Below are 22276 nucleotides of genomic sequence, written 5' to 3'. Positions count from 1 at the left end.
CAGGACTGGTAAAACCTTGGATCATTGCTATTCTAACTTCCGAGACGCATATAAGGCCCTCCCCCGCCCTTCTTTCGGAAAAGTTGACCACGACTCCATTTTGTTGCTTCCTGCCTACAGACAGAAACTAAAACAAGAAGCTCCCGTGCTCAGGTCTGTTCAACGCTGGTCCGACCAATCTGATTCCACGCTTCAAGACTGCTTCTTTCACGTGGATTGGGATATGTTCAACATTGCGCTGTTTCGGTGAGCGAGTTCATTAGAAAGTGCATTGATGATGTCGTTCCCATAGCAATGATTAAAACATTCCCAAACCAGAAACCGTGGATTGATGGCAGCATTCGCGTGAAACTGAAAGCGGGAACCACTGCTTTTAACCAGGGAAAGGTGACCGGAAACATGACCGAATACAAGCAGTGTAGCTATTCCCTCCGCAAGGCTAAACTTCAGTATAGAGACAAAGTAGAGTCACAATTCAACAGCTCAGACACAAGAGGTATGTGGCAGGGTCTACAGTCAATCACGGATTACATAAAGAAAATCAGCCACGTCACGGACCAGGATGTCTTGCTCCCAGGCAGACTAAATAACTTTTTTGCCCGCTTTGAGGACAATACAGTGCCACTGACACGGCCAGCTACCAAAACCTGCAGACTCTCCTTCACTGCAGCCGACGTGAGGAAAACATTTAAACATGTTAACCCTCGCAAGGCTGCAGGTCCAGACGGCATCCCCAGCCGCGTCCTCAGAGCATGTGCAGACCAGCTGGCTGGTGTGTTTACGGACATATTCAATCAATCCTTATCCCAGTCTGCTGTTCCCATATGCTTCAAGAGGGCCACCATTGTCCCTGTTCCCAAGAAAGCTAAGGTAACTGAGCTAAACGACTACCGCCCCCGTAGCACTCACTTCCGTCATCATGAAGTGCTTTGAGAGACTAGTCAAGGACCATATCACCTCCACCCTACCTGACACCCTAGACCCACTCCAATTTGCTTACCATCCAAATAGGTCCACAGACGATGCAATCTCAACCACATTGCACACTGCCCTAACTCATCTGGACAAGAGGAATACCTATGCGAGAATGTTGTTCATCGACTACAGCTCAGCATTTAACACCATAGTACCCTCCAAACTCGTCATCAAGTTCGAGACCCTGGGTCTCGACCCCGCCCTGTGCAACTGGGTACTGGACTTCCTTACGGGCCGCCCCCAGGTGGTGAGGGTAGGTAATAACATCTCCACCCCGCTGATCCTCAACACTGGGGCCCCTAAAGGGTGCGTTCTGAGCCCTCTCCTGTACTCCCTGTTCACCCATGACTGCGTGGCCATGCACGCCTCCAACTCAATCATCAAGTTTGCGGACGACACTACAGTGTTAGGCTTGATTACCAACAACGACGATACGGCCTACAGGGAGGAGGTGAGGGCCCTCGGAGTGTGGTGTCAGGAAAATAACCTCACACTCAACGTCAACAAAACAAAGATGTTTGTGGACTTCAGGAAACAGCAGAGGGAGCACCCCCCTATCCACATCGATGGGACAGTAGTGGAGAGGGTAGTAAGTTTTAAGTTCCTAGTCATACACATCACGGACAGACTGAATTGGTCCACCCACACAGACAGTGTCATGAAGAAGGCGCAGCAGCGCCTCTTCAACCTCAGGAGGCTGAAGAAATTTGGCTTGTCACCAAAACCACTCATAAAACTTCTACAGATGCACAATCGAGAGCATCCTGTCGGGCTATATCACCGCCTGGTACGGCAACTGCTCCGCCCACAACCGTAAGGCTCTCCAGAGGGTAGTGAGGTCTGCACAACGCATCACCGGGGGAAAACTACCTGCCCTCCAGGACACCTACACCACCCGATGTCACAGGAAGGCCATAAAGATCATCAAGGACAACAACCACCTGAGCCACTGCCTGTTCACCCCACTATCATCCAGAAGGCGAGGTCAGTACAGGTGCATCAAAGCAGGGGCCGAGAGACTGAAAAACAGCTTCTATCTCAAGGCCATCAGACTGTTAAACAGCCACCACTAACATTGAGTGGCTGCTGCCAACACACTGACTCAACTCCAGCCACTTTAATAATGGGAATTGATGGAAATTGATGGAAAATATATCACTAGCCACTTTTAACAATGCTACCTTATATAATGTTTACATACCCTACATTATTCATCTCATATGTATATGTATATACTGTACCCTATATCATCTACTGCATCTTTATGTAATACATGTATCACTAGCCACTTTAAACTATGCCACTTTGTTTACATACCCTATATTACTCATCTCATATGTATATGTATATACTGTACTCGATACCATCTACTGCATCTTGCCTATGCCGTTCTGTACCATTACTCATTCATATATCTTTATGTACATATTCTTTATCCCTTTACACTTGTGTGTATAAGTTTTGGAATTGTTAGGTTAGATTACTCGTTGGTTATTACTGCTTTGTCGGAACTAGAAGCAAAAGCATTTCGTTACTGTCACGCCCTGACCATAGTTTACTTTGTATTTTCTATGTTTTGATTGGTCAGGGTGTGATCTGAGTGGGTATTCTATGTTTCATGTCTTGTTTGTCTATTTCCATGTTCAGCCTGATATGGTTCTCAGTCAGAGGCAGGTGTTCGTCATTGTCTCTGATTGGGAACCATATTTAGGTAGCCTGGGTTTCACTGTGTGTTGGTGGGTGATTGTTCCTGTCTATGTGTTTTTCACCAGATAGGCTGTTTAGGTTTTCGTTACGTTCGTTACGTTTTGTTTTGTAGTATTGTATTGGAGATTCGTGTTTCGTATTATTAATAAACATGGATCGTAAACCACACGCTGCATTTTGGTCCGACTCTCCTTCGTATGAAGACGAAACCCGTTTACAGAATCACCCACCACCAACGGACCAAGCAGCGTGTCAACAGGCAGGAGCAGCGCGAGGAGAAGCGCAATAAGGATTTCTGGACATGGGAGGAAATCCTCGACGGGAGAGGACCCTGGGCTAAACCAGGGGAGTGTAGCCGCCCAAAGGTGCAGCAGGAGAAGAGGCAACAGGAGCAGCCCAAAGAGGAGGTATGGACATGGGAGGACGAATTAGAAGGAAGAGGACCCTGGGCTCAGCCAGGAGAATATCGCCGCCCCAAAGAAGAACTGGAGGCGGCGAAAGCTGAGAGGCGCAGATATGAGGAGGCAGCACGACGTAGCGGATGGAAGCCTGAGAGGCAGCCCCAAAAATTTCTTGGGGGGGGGCTAACAGGGAGTATGGCTATGCCAGGTAGGAGACCTGAGCAGACTCCCTGTGCCTACCGGGGGGCTAGAGAGACCGGACAGGCACCGTGTTATGCAGTGGTGCGCACGGTGTCTCCAGTGCGGGTGCATAGCCCGGTGCGGTATATTCCAGCTCCGCGTGTCTGCCGGGCTAGATTGAGCGTCGAGCCTAATGCCATGAAGCCGGCTCTACGCAGCTGGTCCCCAGTGCGTCTCCTTGGGCCGGCTTACATGGCACCAGCCTTGCGCTCGGTGTCTCCGGTTCGCCTGCATAGCCCAGTGCGGGCTATTCCACCTCGCCGCACTGGCAGGGCGACCGTGAGCATTCAACCAGGTAAGGTTGGGCAGGCTCGGTGCTCAAGAGCTCCAGTGCGCCTGCACGGTCCGGTTTTTCCAGTACCACCTCCACACCCCAGCCCTCCGGTAGCAGCTCCCCGCACCAGGCTTCCTGTGCGTGTCCTCGGCCCAGTACCACAGTGCCAGCACCACGCATCAGGCCTACAGTGCGCCTCGCCTGTCCAGCGCTGTCGGAGCCCTCCTCCTCTCCAGCGCTGTCGGAGTCTCCCGCCTGTTTAGCGCTGTCAGAGCTTTCCGCCTCTACAGCGCTGCCGGAGTCTCCCGCCTGTTCAGAACTGCCAGTTAGCATAGAGCTGCCAGTTAGCATAGAGCTGCCAGTTAGCTTAGAGCTGCCAGTTAGCAAGGAGCTGCCAGTCTGCAAGGAGCTGCCAGTCTGCAAGGAGCTGCCAGTCTGCATAGAGCTGCCAGTCTGCATGGAGCTGCCAGTCTGCAAGGAGCCGCCAGAGCTGCCTGTCTGCAGGATGCCGCCAAAGCTGCCAGTCTGCAAGGAGCCGCCAGAGCTGCCAGTCTGCAAGGAGCCGCCAGAGCTGCCAGTCTGCATGGAGCAGCCAGGGCCGCCAGTCAGCATGGAGCAGCCAGGGCCGCCAGTCAGCATGGAGCAGCCAGGGCCGCCAGTCAGCATGGAGCAGCCAGGGCCGCCAGTCAGCATGGAGCAGCCAGTCAGCATGGAGCAGCCAGTCAGCATGGAGCAGCCAGAGCAGCCAGTCAGCATGGAGCAGCCAGAGCTGCCAGTCAGCATGGAGCAGCCAGTCAGCATGGAGCAGCCAGAGCTGCCAGTCAGCATGGAGCAGCCAGTCAGCATGGAGCAGCCAGAGCTACCAGTCATCATGGAGCAGCCAGTCAGCATGGAGCAGCCAGAGCTGCCAGTCGACCAGACTCTTCCAGAGCTGCCAGTCGACCAGACTCTTCCAGATCTGCCAGTCGTCCAGACTCTTCCAGATCTGCCAGTTGTCCAGACTCTTCCAGATCTGCCAGTCGACCAGACTCTTCCAGATCTGCCAGTCGTCCAGACTCTTCCAGATCTGCCAGTCGTCCAGACTCTTCCAGATCTGCCAGTCGTCCAGACTCTTCCAGATCTGCCAGTCGACCAGACTCTTCCAGATCTGCCAGTCGACCAGACTCTTCCAGATCTGCCAGTCGACCAGACTCTTCCAGATCTGCCAGTCGACCAGACTCTTCCAGATCTGCCAGTCGACCAGACTCTTCCAGATCTGCCAGTCGTCCAGACTCTCTCAGATCTGCCAGTCGACCAGATTCTCCCAGATCCGCCAGTCGACCAGATTCTCCTAGATCCGCCAGTCGACCAGATTCTCCCAGATCCGCCAGTCGACCAGATTCTCCCAGATCCGCCAGTCGACCAGATTCTCCCAGATCCGCCAGTCGACCAGATTCTCCCAGATCCGCCAGTCGACCAGATTCTCCCAGATCTGCTAGTCGACCAGGATCTGCTGAAACCGCCAGCCAGCCAGGTTCTGGTAGTTTCTACTACCTGCCTGGGCTTCCTCTCAGTGCTGAGCTTCTTCTCAGTGTTGAGCTTCCTCTCAGTGCTGAGCTACCTATCTGTCCCAAGTTACCTCTGTCCCGAGCTGTCCCTCTGTCCCATGTTATCATTGTGGTGGGTAACCTATTTAGGGACGTTTAGGAGGGGGATTAAAACTGTCATGGAGTGGGGTCCACGTCCAGCGCCAGAGCCGCCACCGCGGACAGATGCCCACCCAGACCCTCCCCTATAGGTTCAGGTTTTGCGGCCGGAGTCCGCACCTTGGGGGGGGGGGTACTGTCACGCCCTGACCATAGTTTACTTTGTATTTTCTATGTTTTGATTGGTCAGGGTGTGATCTGAGTGGGTATTCTATGTTTCATGTCTTGTTTGTCTATTTCTATGTTCAGCCTGATATGGTTCTCAGTCAGAGGCAGGTGTTCGTCATTGTCTCTGATTGGGAACCATATTTAGGTAGCCTGGGTTTCACTGTGTGTTGGTGGGTGATTGTTCCTGTCTATGTGTTTTTCACCAGATAGGCTGTTTAGGTTTTCGTTACGTTTGTTACGTTTTGTTTTGTAGTATTGTATTGGAGATTCGTGTTTCGTATTATTAATAAACATGGATCGTAAACCACACGCTGCATTTTGGTCCGACTCTCCTTCGTATGAAGACGAAACCCGTTACAGTTACACTCGCATTAACATCTGCTAACCATGTGTATGTGACAAATACATTGGATTTGATTTGACTGTCAAGATCTGTCTGATCCAGACACAATGCTTGCCTGATTATCTCTGGAGGTGTTCAGAAAGATCAGATCACAATCAGATAAAAATGCATTAATATTCTACACCTGTCTTAAAATGTGGGCACAATCAGAATGTGGACAATTTCAGGACAAAGGACGCATGTTAGCACCATGTTTTATGCTGCTAAAATGTCATGCTGCTGCCATGTTTTGTTGCAACTATGTTGTTGTCATGTTGTGTTGCTACCATGCTGTATGTCTTAGGGCTCTTTTTATGTAGTGTTGTGTTGTCTCTCTTGTTGTGATGTGTTTTTTGTTTATTTTTTTATCCCCAGTCCCCGCAGGAGGCTTTTTGCCTTTTGGTAAAGGCACATACCATGATAAAATCTAACATTTCTCAGAGACATTATCTCCCTATCCCTAAAATAGAATGTTAGGAACAATCCCATCCCATGTGTAAAATGCTACATTCCACGACAATCATTACAATCAATAATTTATGTAACCTGTGAAGAGGACACACATCTAATTTAACACTGTTGACCTTCCTGAAATGAAAGCTAACAACATAAAGTTGTGGAATCCTGGTCCCGGAATGATAACATTCCCATTGCGCATATTTGGTCGCGCATGCAGACATTCAGAGTTTCCTGCTCCTCCCTTACCCCCGATCTGAAAAAATTAGGGGAGAGGACAGGAAGAGAGGATTCCACACACTCGGCTGTGGGGTGAACTGGGAAGTGCCTCCCCCCCTCCCCGTTGTCTCAATCTCCGGGGAATTTGTGTGGAATCCTGTAGTCTGGCAGTGTAGCCTTTGGGTGACCCTGACATTGACCACAACTCCTCCTGGTCAGCTCAGTTCAACTGTAAACATAACAGAACCTGACCAGTGAGACCATATTGAAATTTCTTGTCAGTGGTGTGTACAATTCAAAATTAAAGCCTTTTAAACTTACCTGTATGGTATTTTAAATCTGTCAGCTGGACATGTGTATATCATTTGTGTGTGTGTGTGTGTACCAGTGAAGGCTGCTGAGATGGCTCATAAAAATGTATGGAACAGCACAAATGGAATGGCATAAACCATGTGTTTTATGTATTTGATACCATTCCACTGATTCCGCTCCAGCCATTACCACGAGCCCGTCCTCCCCAATTTATGTGCCACCAATCTCCTGTGTTGTGGATGTGTTTAACTATACTTGTGGGGAGCCTAAACCGAAAAAAGGGAGTTTAGGGTTAAGGTTAGAATTAGTGTCAGGGTTAGGGGTTAAAGGTTTGTGTTATAAGTTAGTGTTAAATTAGTTTTTCGGGTTAAGGTTAGGTAAGGGTTAGGTTAAGGATATGATTTTATAATAACTTGTGTCCTCCCACAAGGTTAAATAAGTCTGTATGTGTGTGTACGTGTGTGTGTGTGTGTGTGTGTGTGTGTGTGTAGAAAATACATCACCTGCCATGTACCTGTTGTCTCTTTCCTCTGAAGAATTCATTTTTCCTCTTGAGAGTGACGTTATCTTAACCATAAATGTGAGAATCGACACTCGACAGCAATATTGTAGATCGACCAAGGTCACTTTTCATGATATAAATTATTTATTTACATTACAGAAAAAAGACCCCACCAAGACAATGTAATAACTATTGGAAATAGACCCAGTAATACATAACCAAACAGAGCTGTACTGTAGTACCATAGATTCCTCTTAGTGACCTATACCACAGGTGCAAGGCATCACGTGTAGACCCCCTCCCGGCCCAACCCCCTATTGGTTCTACCCCTAAAAACAACCAACATTCCCCCACGAACATCAGCTAGCCCACATCTATAGCCCCCCCCCCCCCCCCCCCCCCATTGTTTCCCCCCCAATCCCCATTGTTCAATTCCTCGTGATCGGGGTCGGCGAGTTGGGGATTGTGCAACCTCCTAGATGCCGATCTAAGGTCAGTTTTGTCCCCCTCCCACCGCCCACTCCCTTATAGTTAATTCAGGTTGGGATTGTAGGAAAGAAGGGTAAAGCTGATCCTAGATCTGTGTCTATGGTGCAATTTGGACCCAGAGCGGAGCGAGTCTTAGGGTTTCCCCCATTGTGGGGAGGCTCAGTCAGATGAGGCGGGTTGAGGCGCGCATGGTGTTCTCTGAGCTGTAGTGGGTGGCGTTCTGCTTCTGCCGATTGACCCTGTTGCTCCGCGGGCACTTCCTGTCCAGACAGGAAGTGGAGTAGAGGACAGGAGAGGAGAGAGATAGATAAAGAGAGAGACAGAGAGACAGAGACAGAATGCTATGTAATTTGCCCTATGTTCAGTATCCAAGGCCTTGATGGTGAAACTCATCGTTTTTCATTAGAAATAAATAGTTCTTATTTATTGAACCCCAGTTGGTTTAGTAGCTGGATTCCTCATATACTTGAAGATACACTAATAAGCCAAGAAGGGCATTGGATTGCTTTGGAAATGCTTGTTATAAAAATAAGATAGCCTTCATTGCCACCTAGTGGAGTGGTTAATGACATGCATGTCCATAGAGAGAAGTGAGAAGTCTAAATAAAAGCTTATCTGTCAACAATATATTACTACCAGATAGCAATCCAAATAAATAAATCAAGTGGAAGAAATTTGCTAAGTTATTGAGTTTGTAAGAATCTAAAGGACAATGTTCCCTTTAACTGTAGTTAAAGGACTTCAATTTTTTAACAAAAGATGACTTGTAATGCATTATATTTAGGGCTGTAAAATGAATAAAAAATAATAAAAATCCAATGAACTCGCATGAGTTGCAAAACAATTGCTTAAAGTGAGCTGTAATTAAGATGTTTCATACAAGAAAACAGAAATCCTGATGTCTTGATTTTGTCTAATGTAACGGTTAACAAAATTGGGTAAATTGAGAAAGAACACTTTATTTAACCTCAATGTCTATCTGTATAGATTATGTATTTTGGATGTTTTTTGTGTTTTTTTCAACGCTTTCAGACAATTTGATTAATGGTGGATTTTTATTTCTTCCACTAAAATGACAAAAGATTAACTTGAGTTTAATGATTAACAGCCCTAATTATATTGAAACTCCTGTTGATTTTTCTACTTCTTTGATACATATGAAATGGTTGGAGCTATTATGAACTTATTCAAAATATTCTGTACCATGTTCTATAATCTATAATGCTGTAAAACTAATACCCCTAGGGATTAATGATGCAAACCATTAAAAGCAGAATTCAGCAATTAACAAACATTTGATTAAGCAGCATGGAATGGAGAACCTAGGGAGGATCCATTCCCATAATGAGACACAACTTTGTCTATACACTTTGAACAAAAGGCTCTATAAATGAATGTTATATATTCTTCCCGAAATACATAGATTGGTCTTCCGCCTATTCTTTTGAAGATGTTTATCAACTGTACACATAGTATTTTTTACTATTTGTTCCCTGTAAAAAATTCTATAATATATTAAATGATATTTCTGCATTTAGAATGCGGGAGAATTATGGGGGTGAGGGTGCTAAATAAATCCAAATGTATTAAAGGTAGAGAGTCGTAAAAATGTGTGTGTGTGTGTCGTTTGCTATAGAACCGATGTGAATTTGTTTAAACTGCATTGAAATCAGAGGTTTACAGGGAAATAAATGAACGTAATGAGCTTCACAGACAGTCCGTATCTTTCTATCACACTTCTCTCTCTCTTTTCATTCTCCCACTCTCCCTCTTCCTTTTCCATATCTCAGTCTCCTTTTCTCTGTCTCTCTCTTTCGGTCTCCATCTGTCTTACTCCCTCTAATTCTCTCAGTCTCTTCTAATGTCTCCCTCATTCATTTTCTGTTTCTCATTTTTCTCTTTATCTATCATTGATCTTTCTCTTTCACTCTCTCCCCCCGTTCTCTCTCTTATTTCTACCTCTGTTTCTCCCTCTCTATTTGGAGGAGTTTCATCTTGGTGATAGCTTTAAAAACTTTATTAAATGTCATGTTTTGCATAGGTCAGCCTGGGGGCGGAAGGCTGCTGGCTGAGTGGCTGAGTGGCAGAGTGTGTGTGGATTGCATATGTGTGTGTGTGTGTGTGTGTGTGTATGTGTGTGTGTGTGTGTGTGTGTGTGTGTGTGTGTGTGTGTGTGTGTGTGTGTGTGTGTGTGTGTGTGTGTGTGTGTGTGTGTGTGTGTGTGTGTGTGAGAGAGAGAGAGAGAGAGTGCAGAGTGGGAGCAGAGTTCTTCTCCATCCTCCCTGTGGTGCGAAAGGTAAACAAGATGACCTTTCTGCATTCCCTCCACAACACCTGAACGTAACCCCCTATGATTGCACTCCCTCTCATCATGACATCCCCAATGTGGAAAATTGATCTCTGTTTGTGTATGTACTGTATACAGTCCTCTGTGGGAGTAGGTGGGCACGCATTCATGTATAATGTAATGAGGTAATGTAATCTGTTTCCTGTCTCATGGATAGCAGTATGAATATTAGGATGCAATTGCTTTGGGCAAGTGTTTGTGTGTGTGTGTATGCACAGCATGTGAAAGTATACGCATAATGGTTGTGTAATGTAGTGGTTCTCAACCTCCTTTGGTTACTCAACCCCCAATCACTCCCTGTGGATGGCCAAGGTACCCTATACGGGCTCACACAAGTGTGTGTGCGTGTGTTTGCACAATGTGGTTGTGTTTGTGTGCACATGCATGTGTATGCGTGTGTATACTGTGTGTGTGTGCATGTGTGTGTGTTTGTGTGTGTGTCCTACCTGGTAATACAGAGTACCACCACACAGATGATGGCCACCTGAAGAGCTCCGATGATGGAGGCGATGAGGATGTAGCGCAGCTTGCCAGAGCCGGGGACCACGTAGAGCACATTGAACTCCTTAGTGTCACAATGGGGCCCGCTGAAGCCTGAGTGACAGCTGACACACACACACACACACACACACACACACACACACACACACACACACACACACACAGGTTGATGTTAGTTTGTGTACATGTGTGTGTTTTGTGCATGCGTGCGTGTTGTGTGCAAGTTTGAGGTCACCATAGTTTACAGGCTAATGTGTTTCTGAGGTTACAGGTGTGTGTGTCTTTAGACTGTATGTGTTTGAAGCAACTGTAAACTCCTGTTTATACCTGCTGCTAACATGCATCCTCTGTCCTGATTGTGTTCACATCCTGATTGTGCCCACAGTTTTAGACAAGTGTAGACGATCAAAAGACACATTGCGATCTGATTGTGATCAGATATTTCTGACCACCTCCGGAGGTAATCAGGCACGCATTATGTACGGATATACAACAAGTGTAGATGGATCTGGACAGTGAAACCATTGAAATCCTCATTATTCCGCCCTTTAAAATCATTGACAGGTGGCACGATTGACTAATGACAAGAAATAAATATAATTTTTTAAAGAATATCGATCAAATTATTTGCATATAGTGAGGTAATTTGGTCACAATTTCGAACACAGTGGGAGGATGAGAGACACATTTTAATGCCACCTGTAGACGCATATCTGATAATGTGGGCACAATCAGAATGTAGGCAAGATTAGGACCAAGGATCAAGTTAGTGCCAGGTATAAACAAGGCTGTGTGTGTGTGTGTGTGTGTGTGTGTGTGTGTAGGAGTTATCTAGAGGACCACTGTCTCTGTGGGCCTGGTCTAAAAGCGGTACAATTTAAATCAGTCTATCCTTCTCTCTCTTTCTCTGGGGAGGTCATTACCTACCAACACCTGCATCACCCTGCTCTGCTCTGCACACACACACACACACACACACACACACACACACACACACACACACACACACACACACACACCTATGTTCGCTATGCCAGAACAAACGAGTCAGTGGGACACAGTCAGTCTACTCTTGCATCCCCTCAACCTTCACTACTTGTCTCGTTCTCCTTCTATATTTCTCTCTCCTTCAATATCTCTTTCCTTCTATCTCTCTCTCTCTCTCTCGATCATTCTATATATTTCTCTCTCTCCTTCTATATATCCCTCTCTCTCCTTCTATATCTCTCTCTCACCTTCTATATATCTCTCTCTCTCCTTCTATATCTATCTCTCCCACTCTCTCTCTCCTTCTATCTCTGTCTCTCTCATTTTCTCAAAGCCACCCCTCTCTCCTGTCGATCTCCCCTTTCATTTCCCTTCCCTTCCTTTTTCCTTTTCTCTTTCCTCACATCTCTTTCACCATAATGCAGTGGACTGGTGTACTGAGAGCCAACTCCCAGTCTTCTCACAGTAATGTCAAAGGAGAGTTACAAGTGGTCCCTAGACACTGATCTAAGATCAGTTTGGCAAATTGCTAAAATTAGGAATCAGCTAACACTAATCCTAGATCAGCGGTTGAAAAGATCAACTTCCACCTCAAACCTTGAAGAGCGGCGTATGTATTTATTTATTATTATTTATTATTTCACCTTTTTTTAACCAGGTAGGCCAGTTGAGAGCAAGTTCTCATTTACAACTGCGACCTGGCCAAGATAAAGCAAAGCAGTGTAACACAGAGTTACACATGGGATAAACAAATGTACAGTCAATAACACAATAGAAAAATGTGTATACAGTGTGTGCAAATGAAGTAAGGAGGTAAGGCAATAAATAGGCAAATAGTGGCAAAGTTACAATTTAGCAATTTACACTGGAGTTATATATATGCAGATGAGGATGTGCAAGTAGAAATACTGGTGTTCAAAAGAGCAGAAAAACTAAAACAAATATGGGGATGAGGTAGGTAGTTGGTTGGATGGGCTATTTACATATGGGCTGTGTACAGCTGCAGCGATCAGTAAGCTGCTCTGACAGCCGATGCTTAAAGTTAGTGAGGGAGATATAAGTCTACAGCTTCAGTGATTATTTCACTTCGTTCCAGTCATTGGCAGCAGAGAACTGGAAGGAAAGGCGGCCAAAGAGGTGTTGGCTTTGGGGATGACCAGTGAAATATACCTGCTGAAGCGCCTGCTACGGGTGGGTGTTGCTATGGTGACCAGTGAGCTGAGATAAGGCGGAGCTTTACATAGCAAAGACCTATAGATGACCAGGAGCCAGTGGGTTTGGCGACGAATATGTAGCGAGGACCAGCCAACGAGGGCATGCAGGTCGCAGTGGTGGGTAGTATATGGGGCTTTGGTGACAAAACGGATGGCACTGTGAGTGTTGGAGGCTATTTTGTAAATGACATCGCCGAAGTCAAGGATCGGCAGGATAGTTCGTTTTACGTGGGTAAGTTTGGCAGCATAAGTGTAGGATGCTTTGATGTGAAATAGGAAGCTGATTCTAGATGTAATATTGGATTGGAGATGCTTAATGTCAGTCTGGAAGGAGAGTTTACAGTCTAGCCAGACACCTAGGTATTTATAGTTGTCCACATATTCTAAGTCAGAAACATCCAGAGTAGTGATGCTAGTCGGGCGGGCAGGTGTGGGCAGCGATCGGTTGAAGAGCATGCATTTAGTTTTACTTGCATTTAAAAGCAATTGGAGGCCAAGGAAGCAGTGTTGTATGGTATTAAAGCTCGTTTGGAGGTTTGTTAATACAATGTCCAAAGAAGGGCCAGGTGTATACAGAATGGTGTCGTCTGCGTAGGGGTGATCAAAGAATCACCCGCAGCAAGAGCGAAATCATTGATATATACAGAGAAAATAGTCAGCCCGAGAATTGAACCATGTGGCAACCCAATAGAGACTGCCAGAGGTCCAGACAAACAGGCCCTCTGATTTGACACACTGAACTCTATCTGAGAAGTAGTTAGTGAACCAGGCGAGGTAGTCATTAGAGAAACCAAGGCTGTTGAGTCTGCTGATAGAATACGGTATTTGACAGAGTCGAAAGCCTTGGCCAGGTCGAGGAAGACGGCTGCACAGTACTGTCTTTTATCGATGGCGGATTATTAAGCGCCTCAGATTAAGAGTGCTGATCTAGGATCAGGTCTCCCTCTGTCCACGTAATCCTATTCATTTGGATCTAAAAGGCAAAACTGATCCTAAATCAACATTCCCATTAATCAAAACACTACCGCCTCCATACAACAGAGGGTGCCAGAGACCTTCACCAATTTTCCCCATACAAGTTCACTATGACCACTATTCAGTATTCAGGGCCTGTAGGCTTGAAGAGCTACGGGTTTAGAGCCGTGTTGCTGTGAGGGGAGAGATGAGCAGAGGCTAAAGCCCTGTGACTGTGACCGCAGCACAACCCCACTGACCTCACAGGTTAATGGGCTTGGTCTGCCCACAGGCTTATTACTCAGCCAGAGAGCTCGAAGGGGCACAGGTGATCATGGGTGTGTGTGTGTGTGTGTGTGTGTGTGGGCGGGGGCGGGGGATTGAGGTTGTGTGTGTCAGTATGTGCTGGTATGTGTCCTGTGTGTATGTGTGTGTCAGTATGGCTCTTTGTGTGTGTGTGTGTGTACCTGCAGGACGGCACAGACAGTATGTTGGGGTATTCACACTCTCCATGGATACAGTAGTTCTTGTAGAGCTCGGGACAGGGAATATACAACCCTATGGCCACCTCTCCTCTCTGGTCCGGCTTCTCTTCTACACACACACACACACACACACACACACACACACACACACACACACACACACACACACACACACACACACACACATCACTCACATTAACACACATAGTACAGAGCACAGAAGCAGTGAATGCCAGGGATAAAAAAAATATCTAGGATTGAAAGGGTAAAGGTGAGTCTCACTAATTTAGCATAATAGCATAATTGCTGTAAATTACATTTATGCATTACTTTTTTCAAAAGTGCCATGTGGAATACACCCTAAGATGTCGAGTCCTGTCTGCTATCATTCACAGACCTGATACACACACACGTGCACCTACCTGAGTAGTCTTTCCTGGCATAGTGTCCGTCTCCGGCTTTGGTCCCTGTCATGATGTCACCTGAGAAGGTAGTCAGAGTAAGAGTGCTGATTAAGGCCACTTGCATACAAGGTCCAACCTTGTACAGTGGGGCAAAAAATATGAGAGAGGCCTGTAATTTTCATCATAGGTACACTTCAACTATGACAGACAAAATGAGAAAAAAAATCCAGAAAATCACATTGTAGGATTTTGAATGAATTTATTTGCAAATTATGGTGGAAAATAAGTATTTGGTCAATAACAAACATTTATCTCAATACTTTGTTATATACCCTTTGTTGGCAATGACAGAGGTCAAATGTTTTCTGTAAGTCTTCACAAGATTTTCACACACTGTTGCTGGTATTTTGGCCCATTCCTCCATGCAGATCTCCTCTAGAGCAGTGATGTTTTGGGGCTGTTACTGGGCAACACGGACTTTCAACTCCCTCCAAAGATGTTCTATGGGTTGAGATCTGGAGACTGGCTAGGCCACTCCAGGACCTTGAAATGCTTCTTACGAAGCCACTCCTTTGTTGGGATCATTGTCATGCTGAAAGACCCAGCCACGATTCATCTTCAATGCCCTTGACGATGGAAGGAGGTTTTCACTCAAAATCTCACGATACATGGCCCCATTCATTCTTTCCTTTACACGGATCAGTCGCCCTGGTCCCTTTGCAGAAAAACAGCCCAAAAGCATGATGTTTCCACCCCCATGCTTCACAGTATGTATTGTGTTCTTTGGATGCAACTCAGCATTCTTTGTCCTCCAAACACGACGAGTTGAGTTTTTACCAAAAATATATATTTTGATTTCATCTGACCATATGACATTCTCCCAATCTTCTTCTGGATCATCCAAATGCTCTCTAGCAAATTTCAGACGGGCCTGGACATGTACTGGCTTAAGCAGGGGGACATGTCTGGCACTACAGGATTTGAGTCCCTGGTGGCGTAGTGTGTTACTGATGGTAGGCTTTGTTAATTGGGGTCCCAGCTCTCTGCAGGTCATTCACTAGGTCCCCCCGTGTGGTTCTGGGATTTTTGCTCACCGCTCTTGTGATAATTTTGACCCCACGGGGTGAGATCTTGCGTGGAGCCCCAGATCGAGGGAGATTATAAGTGGTCTTGTATGTCTTCCATTTCCTAATAATTGCTCCCACAGTTGATTTCTTCAAACCAAGCTGCTTACCTATTGCAGATTCAGCCTTCCCAGCCTGGTGCAGGTCTACAATTTTGTTTCTGGTGTCCTTTGACAGCACTTTGGTCTTGGCCATAGTGGAGTTTGGAATGTGACTGTTTGAGGTTGTGGACAGGTGTCTTTTATACTGACAACAAGTTCAAACAGGTGCCATTAATACAGGTAATGAGTGGAGGACGGAGGAGCCTCTTAAAGAAGAAGTTACAGGTCTGTGAGAGCCAGAAATCTTGCTTGTTTGTAGGTGACCAAATACTTATTTTCCACCATAATTTGCAAATAAATTCATAAAAAATCCTACAATGTGATTTTCTGGATTTTTTTACTAATTTTGTCTGTCATAGTTGAAGTGCACCTATGATGAAAATTTCAGGCCTCTCTCATCTTTTTAACTTCTTGCTCCTACTTGAGACGCAGATGTCTCAAGTAGACACCTGGAAATGCAAATGCGCTACGCTAAATGCTAAATGTACTCGTTAAAACTCAAACCTTAATCAAAATTCACATGCAGGGTATTGAATTAAAGCTACACTCGTTGTGATCCTAGCCAACAATTTTTAAAATGCTTTTCGGCGAAAGCATGAGAAGCTATTATCTGATAGCATGCAACACCTCAAAATGCCTGAATGCGACGTAAACAAAGACTTTGCTTATCCGGCGCTACACAAAACGCAGAAATAAAATATAAAACATTCATTACCTTTGACGAGCTTCTTTCTTGGCACTCCTATATGCCCCATAAACATCACTATTGGGTCTTTTTTTCGTTTAAATCGGTCCATATATACCCAAAATAGCTTTCTATGGAAGCTGTGTCATTCAGAAAAAAACATCGTTTTTAAACGCTGCGTCATTTTTTAAAATTAAAAAAGTCGACGATAAACTTTCACAAAACACTTCGAAATACTTTTGTAATCCAACTTTAGGTATTAGTAAACGTTTATAATCTATCAAAATGATTACAGGGCGATGTATATTCAATAGCTCCTCGTCTGCAAATCAATGGCTGCCAATGTGCACATTCAAACCATCCTGGTGGAGACCGGAAGAAACGGAATCCAGTTAGTTGGATTTTCCAAGAAAAAAGTCCATTGAAAATGACGACAATGGTGACATCGTGTGGAATCTGTATGAATTGCATGCAGATCCATAATTAATTTTGTGCTCTTTTAACAACCCATGAAAGTGACTTATGGAAATTATTTTTAGCTTTCAGAGAGCAGTTTTTCTTGCGTTTTTCAATGAAACACACGATCTGTTATAGTCACAGCCGTGATTTAACCAGTTTTAGAAACTTCAGAGTGTTTTCTATCCACACATACTAATCATATGCATATACTATATTCCTGGCATGAGTAGCAGGACGCTGAAAAGTTGCGCGATTTTTAACAGAATGTTCGAAAAAGGAAGGGGTAGACTTAAGAGGTTTTAAGTGGGAGAACTTGCACAATTGGTGGCTGACTAAATACTTTTTTGCCCCACTGTATGTCTATTCTTCATCTAACAGGGAAAACAGATCCTCGATCAGCGCTATGAGTCATGCTAGGGACAAAATGACAGGCTAAAACACAAAAATTACCTTGAACCAGTAGCTAGGGTAGTAAAGTACTTCACTTTGTAGTTTCTTTCTAATTTTTTTCACCAATTCTCTCGTCTATGAGTGTGTCAAGTGTGGTTTACAATATTTAAAAAGAAAATGATTATAATAATAACTTTATAAAACAAAACAAAAATAATTACTTAAAATATTCTAACAATATGTAGAGCATATATTTAGAGTATTGAGTGTTATAGGATCATGATTTATCCTATTCAAATTATCCAAACCAAAGGTTGGAATGCTGGATAACTGTTATAAAACCTTCCATACAATATAATACTATCTTTATTGATCCATTTATTTATTGCTGTCACAGAATTGCTGTGCTCCATTCAAACAAGAATAAAAATATAGATTCTTGGTGAATGGGTTGCTGTTATAAAAAACATAATGATGGTGTTTTGTTGACGTGGTTATGTTGTACGGCTTTGACCTGTATTGATTGTTGGTCAAATTAAAATGATAAAGGTCCCAATTAAATTGAGTTGCTGATAAAGTATTCAAGGACAAATATGGCTGCACGTCAAAATTCTGTGAGAGGAGATTTTGACAGTTGTAAGGAGTTTGAAACTTCCAAAACAGCACAAATATTCAGAATTAACTGGCAGTGCAGGTCTTCCTGTATCTTTAATTGATTGAACTGGGTCCTAAATTACTAAATATGAACATAGAAAGAGGTGAAGGAATATTAATAATAAGAAAACATTGGATTAACATAGTGCTTTTCAAAAAGACAGCGTGTGTGTGTGAAGAAGAAGAAGAAGAAAGAGATATAGAAAAAAGTTGTGTATAACAGTAGCTATATCACCTTGGCAGTGGCCCAGGTATTTAACCTCGATCCTCTCCTGCTTCTGACAAGACGCCTCCTTCACCTGGCAGGGGTTGTCATAGGAACGGCCGTCTGAGGCGCAAACCGGGTTGAAGCTGATGTGGGAGCAGTCAATGTTACACACGCACCTGCCACAAAAAAAATTATGGGACACATCAAATAAAGAATAGAGTGATGGAGAATTGTAGTTGTAATTATTCAGTGAATCGCTGTTGTTGAGTGTAGTAGTCTATTGTGTTAAAACATTCTTTACAGTAACTGTCAAGAGTTTGGACACACCTACCCATTTTTACTATTTTATACATTGTAGAATGTGTTAAACTAATCAAAATATATTTTATATTTGATTAAATTTGATATTTGATATTTTGATTCGTCAAAGTAGCCACCATTTGCCTTGATGACAGCTTTGCACACTATTGACATTCTGTCAACCAGCTTCATGAGGAATGCTTTTCCAACAGTCTTGAAGGAGTTCCCATATATGCTGAGCACTTGTTGGCTGCTTTTCCTTCACTCTACGGTCCAATTCATCCCAAACCATCTCTATTGGGTTGAAGTCGGGTGATTGTGGAAGCCAGCTCATCTGATGCCGCACTAAATCAATCTTCTTCTTGGTCAAATAGCCCTTACACAGCATGAAGGTGTGTATTGGGTCAATGTCCTGTTGAAAAAACAAATGATAGTCCCACAAAGTGCAAAACAGATTGGAGGGCATATTGCTGCACAATGCTGTGGTAGCCATGCTGGTTAAGTGTGCCTTGCATTCTAAATAAATCACAGACAGTGTCACCAGCAAAGCACCCCCACACCATCACACCTCCTCCTCCATGCTTCACGTTGGGAACCACACATGCAGAGATATCTCACATTTGGACTCATCAGACCAAAGGGCAGCTTTACACCGGTCTAATGTCCATTGCTCGTGTTTCTTGGCCCAAGCAAGTCTCTTCTTCTTATTTGTGTCCTTTAGTAGTGGTTTCTTTGCAGCAATTTCGACCATGAAGGCCTGATTCACGCATTCTCCTCTGAACAGTTGATGTTGAGATGTGTCTGTTACTGGAACTCTGTGAAGCATTTATTTGGGCTGCAGTTTAAGGTGCAGTTAACTCTAACAAACTTATCCTCTGCAGCAGAGGTAACTCTGGGTCTTCCTTTCCTGTGCCTGTCCTCATGAGAGCCAGTTTCATCAAATCAAATCAAAAATAATTTTATTGGTCATATACAAGTGTTTAGCAGATGTTATTGCGAGTGTAGCGAAATACTTGGGTTTCTAGCTCAAACAGTGCAGTAAAATCTAACATTTTCAGAACAATACACACAAATTTGAATTTAATAGAATACAGCATATACACAATCGTTCAAAAATGTGTGCTCATCTAGAAATGTCCTTGTTTTTGCACATTTTCTGTCCATTAAAATAACATAAAATTGATCAGAAATACAGTGTAGACATTATTCATATTGTAAATGACTATTGTAGCAGGAAACAGCAGATTTTTTATGGAATATCTACAAAGACGTACAGAGGCCCATTATCAGCAACCATCACTCCTGTGTTCCAATGGCATGTTGTGTTAGCTAATCCAAGTTTATAATTTTAAAAGGTTAATTGATCATTAGAAAACCCTTTTGCAATTATGTTAGCACATCTGAAAACTGTAGTCCTGATTAAAGGAGCAATAAAACTGGCTTTCTTTAGACTAGTTGAGAATCTGGAGCTTCAGCATTTGTGGGTTTGATTACAGGCTCTAAATGGCCAGAAACAATGAACTTTCTTCTGAAACTCATCGGTCTATTCTTGTTCTGAGAAATTAAGGCTATTCCATGCGAGAAATTGTCAAGAAACTCAAGATCTTATACAACACGGTGTACTACTCTCTTCACAGAACAGCTCAAACTGGCTCTAACCAGAATTGAAAGAGGAGTGGGAGGACCTGGTGCACACCTGAGCAAGAGGACAAGTACATTAGAGTGTCTAGTTTGAGACACAGATGCAAGTCCTCAACTGACAAGTCCTCAACTAGCAGCTTCATTAAATAGTACCCGCAAAACACCAGTCTCAACGTCAACAGTGAAGAGGTGATTCTGGGATGCTGGCCTTCTAGGCAGAGTTGCAAAGAAAAAGCCATATCTCATACTGGCCAATAAAAAGAAAAGATTAAGATGGTCAAAAGAACACAGACACTGGACAGAGGAAGATTGGAAAAAAGTGTGTTCAGATCACAAAGAAGAACATTTGTGAGACACAGAAACATGAAAAGATGCTGGAGGAGTGCTTGACGACATCTGTCAAGCATGGTGGAGGCAATATGATGGTCTAGGGGTGCTTTGGTGATGGTAAAGTGGGACAGGGTAAAAGGGATCTTGAAGAAGGAAGGCCATCACTCCATTTTGCAATGCCATGCCATACCAAATTAAATAAAATACAATTTTATTTGTCACATACACATGGTTATCAGATGTTAATGCGAGTGTAGCGAAATGCTTGCGTTCCTCCCAGCTGTATGTAATAAAACTTGAGATTTCCTGGGGTAACAATGTAAGAAATAATACAAAAAAAATGAAATACTTCATAGTTTCCTAGGAACGCGAAGCGAGACGGCCATCTCTGTCAGCGCCGGAAGTGCTCCCTGTGAACGGCGCTTAATTGGTGCCAATTTTCTCCCACAACAGGACAATGACCCAAAGCACAGCTCCAAACAATGCAAGAACCATTTAGGGCAGAAGCAGTCAGCTGGTATTCTGTCTACAATGGAGTGGTCAGCACAGTCACCGGATCTCAACCCTAGTGAGCTGTTGTGGGAGCGGCTTGATCGTACGTAGGAAGTGCCCATCAAGCCAATCCAAATTGTGGGAGGTGCTTCAGGAAGCATGGGTTGAAATCTCTTCAGATTACCTCAACAAATTGACAACTAGAATGCTAAAGGTCTGCAAGGCTGTAATTGCTGCAAATGGAAAATTATTTTGACGAAAGCAAAACACAATTATTATTTCAATTAAAAATCATTATTTATAACCTTGTCAATGTCTTGACTATATTTCCTATTCATTTTGAATCTCATTTCCTGTATGTTTTCATGGAAAACAAGGACATTTCTACACGACCCAAAACGTTTGAAAGGTAGTGTACATTTGAGATGAGTAATGCAAATTATGTAAACATTATTAAAGTGATCAGTGTTTCATTATTAAAGTGGCCAGTGATTTCAAGTCTATGCATATAGGGCAGCAGCCTCTACGGTGCTAGTGATGGCTATTTAACGGTCTGATGGCCTTGAGATAGAAGCTGTTTTTCAGGTCCCAGCTTTGATGCACCTGTACTGACCTTGTCTTCTGGATGATAGCGGCGATACAGCCTGAATGGATGCTCTCAATTGTGCATCTGTAAAAGCTTGTGAGGGTTTTAGATGCCAAGACACATTTCTTCAGCCTCCTGAAGTTCTGTGTGGGTGAACCATTTCAGTTTGTCAGTGATGTGTACACCGAGGAACTTGAAGCTTTCCACCTTCTCCATTGCAGTCCTGTCGATGTGGATGGGGGGATGCTCCCTCTGCTGTTTCCTGAAGTCCACAATCAGCTCCCTTGTTTTGTTGATGTTGATAGAGAGGTTATTTTCCTGGCACCACATTGCCAGGGCCCTCACCTCCTTCCTGTAGGCTGTTTCGTAATTGTTGGTAATCATGCCAACTACTGTTGTCGTCTGCAAACTTGATAATTGATGGTTGAACAGAGAGTACAGGAGGTGAGCACACACTCTTGTGGAGGTGTATTTTCCTACCTTCACCACCTGGGAAAATTAATGAGCTTAATAATGAGCTTGGAGGAAACTATGGTGTTGAATGCTGAGCTATAGTCAATGAATAGGAATTACGCTTGTCCAGATAGGATAGGACAGGGTGCTG

The 22276-nt window shown here is 44.1% G+C and overlaps 1 protein-coding gene across 1 annotated transcript in view; it reads right to left on the bottom strand.

Moving 5' to 3' along the window:
- Positions 1-7835: 7835 nt before the first annotated feature.
- LOC139396198 (transmembrane protein with EGF-like and two follistatin-like domains 2a) overlaps positions 7836-22276 on the bottom strand; it is a 180910-nt gene continuing 166469 nt past the window's right edge. Inside the window, exons 6-10 of the mRNA XM_071143331.1 lie at positions 18351-18499; positions 14721-14780; positions 14281-14407; positions 10604-10762; positions 7836-8070 (exon numbers count right to left, since the gene is read on the bottom strand). Coding sequence (XP_070999432.1) covers positions 7974-8070; positions 10604-10762; positions 14281-14407; positions 14721-14780; positions 18351-18499 — 592 coding nt within the window. The 3' untranslated portion in view covers positions 7836-7973. The remainder of the gene's footprint in view (positions 8071-10603; positions 10763-14280; positions 14408-14720; positions 14781-18350; positions 18500-22276) is intronic.

Source organism: Oncorhynchus clarkii, chromosome 3, assembly GCF_045791955.1.
Source record: "Oncorhynchus clarkii lewisi isolate Uvic-CL-2024 chromosome 3, UVic_Ocla_1.0, whole genome shotgun sequence".
In the NCBI taxonomy this organism is placed as follows: domain Eukaryota; kingdom Metazoa; phylum Chordata; class Actinopteri; order Salmoniformes; family Salmonidae; genus Oncorhynchus; species Oncorhynchus clarkii.
This window is presented reverse-complemented; position numbering and strand designations above follow the sequence as displayed.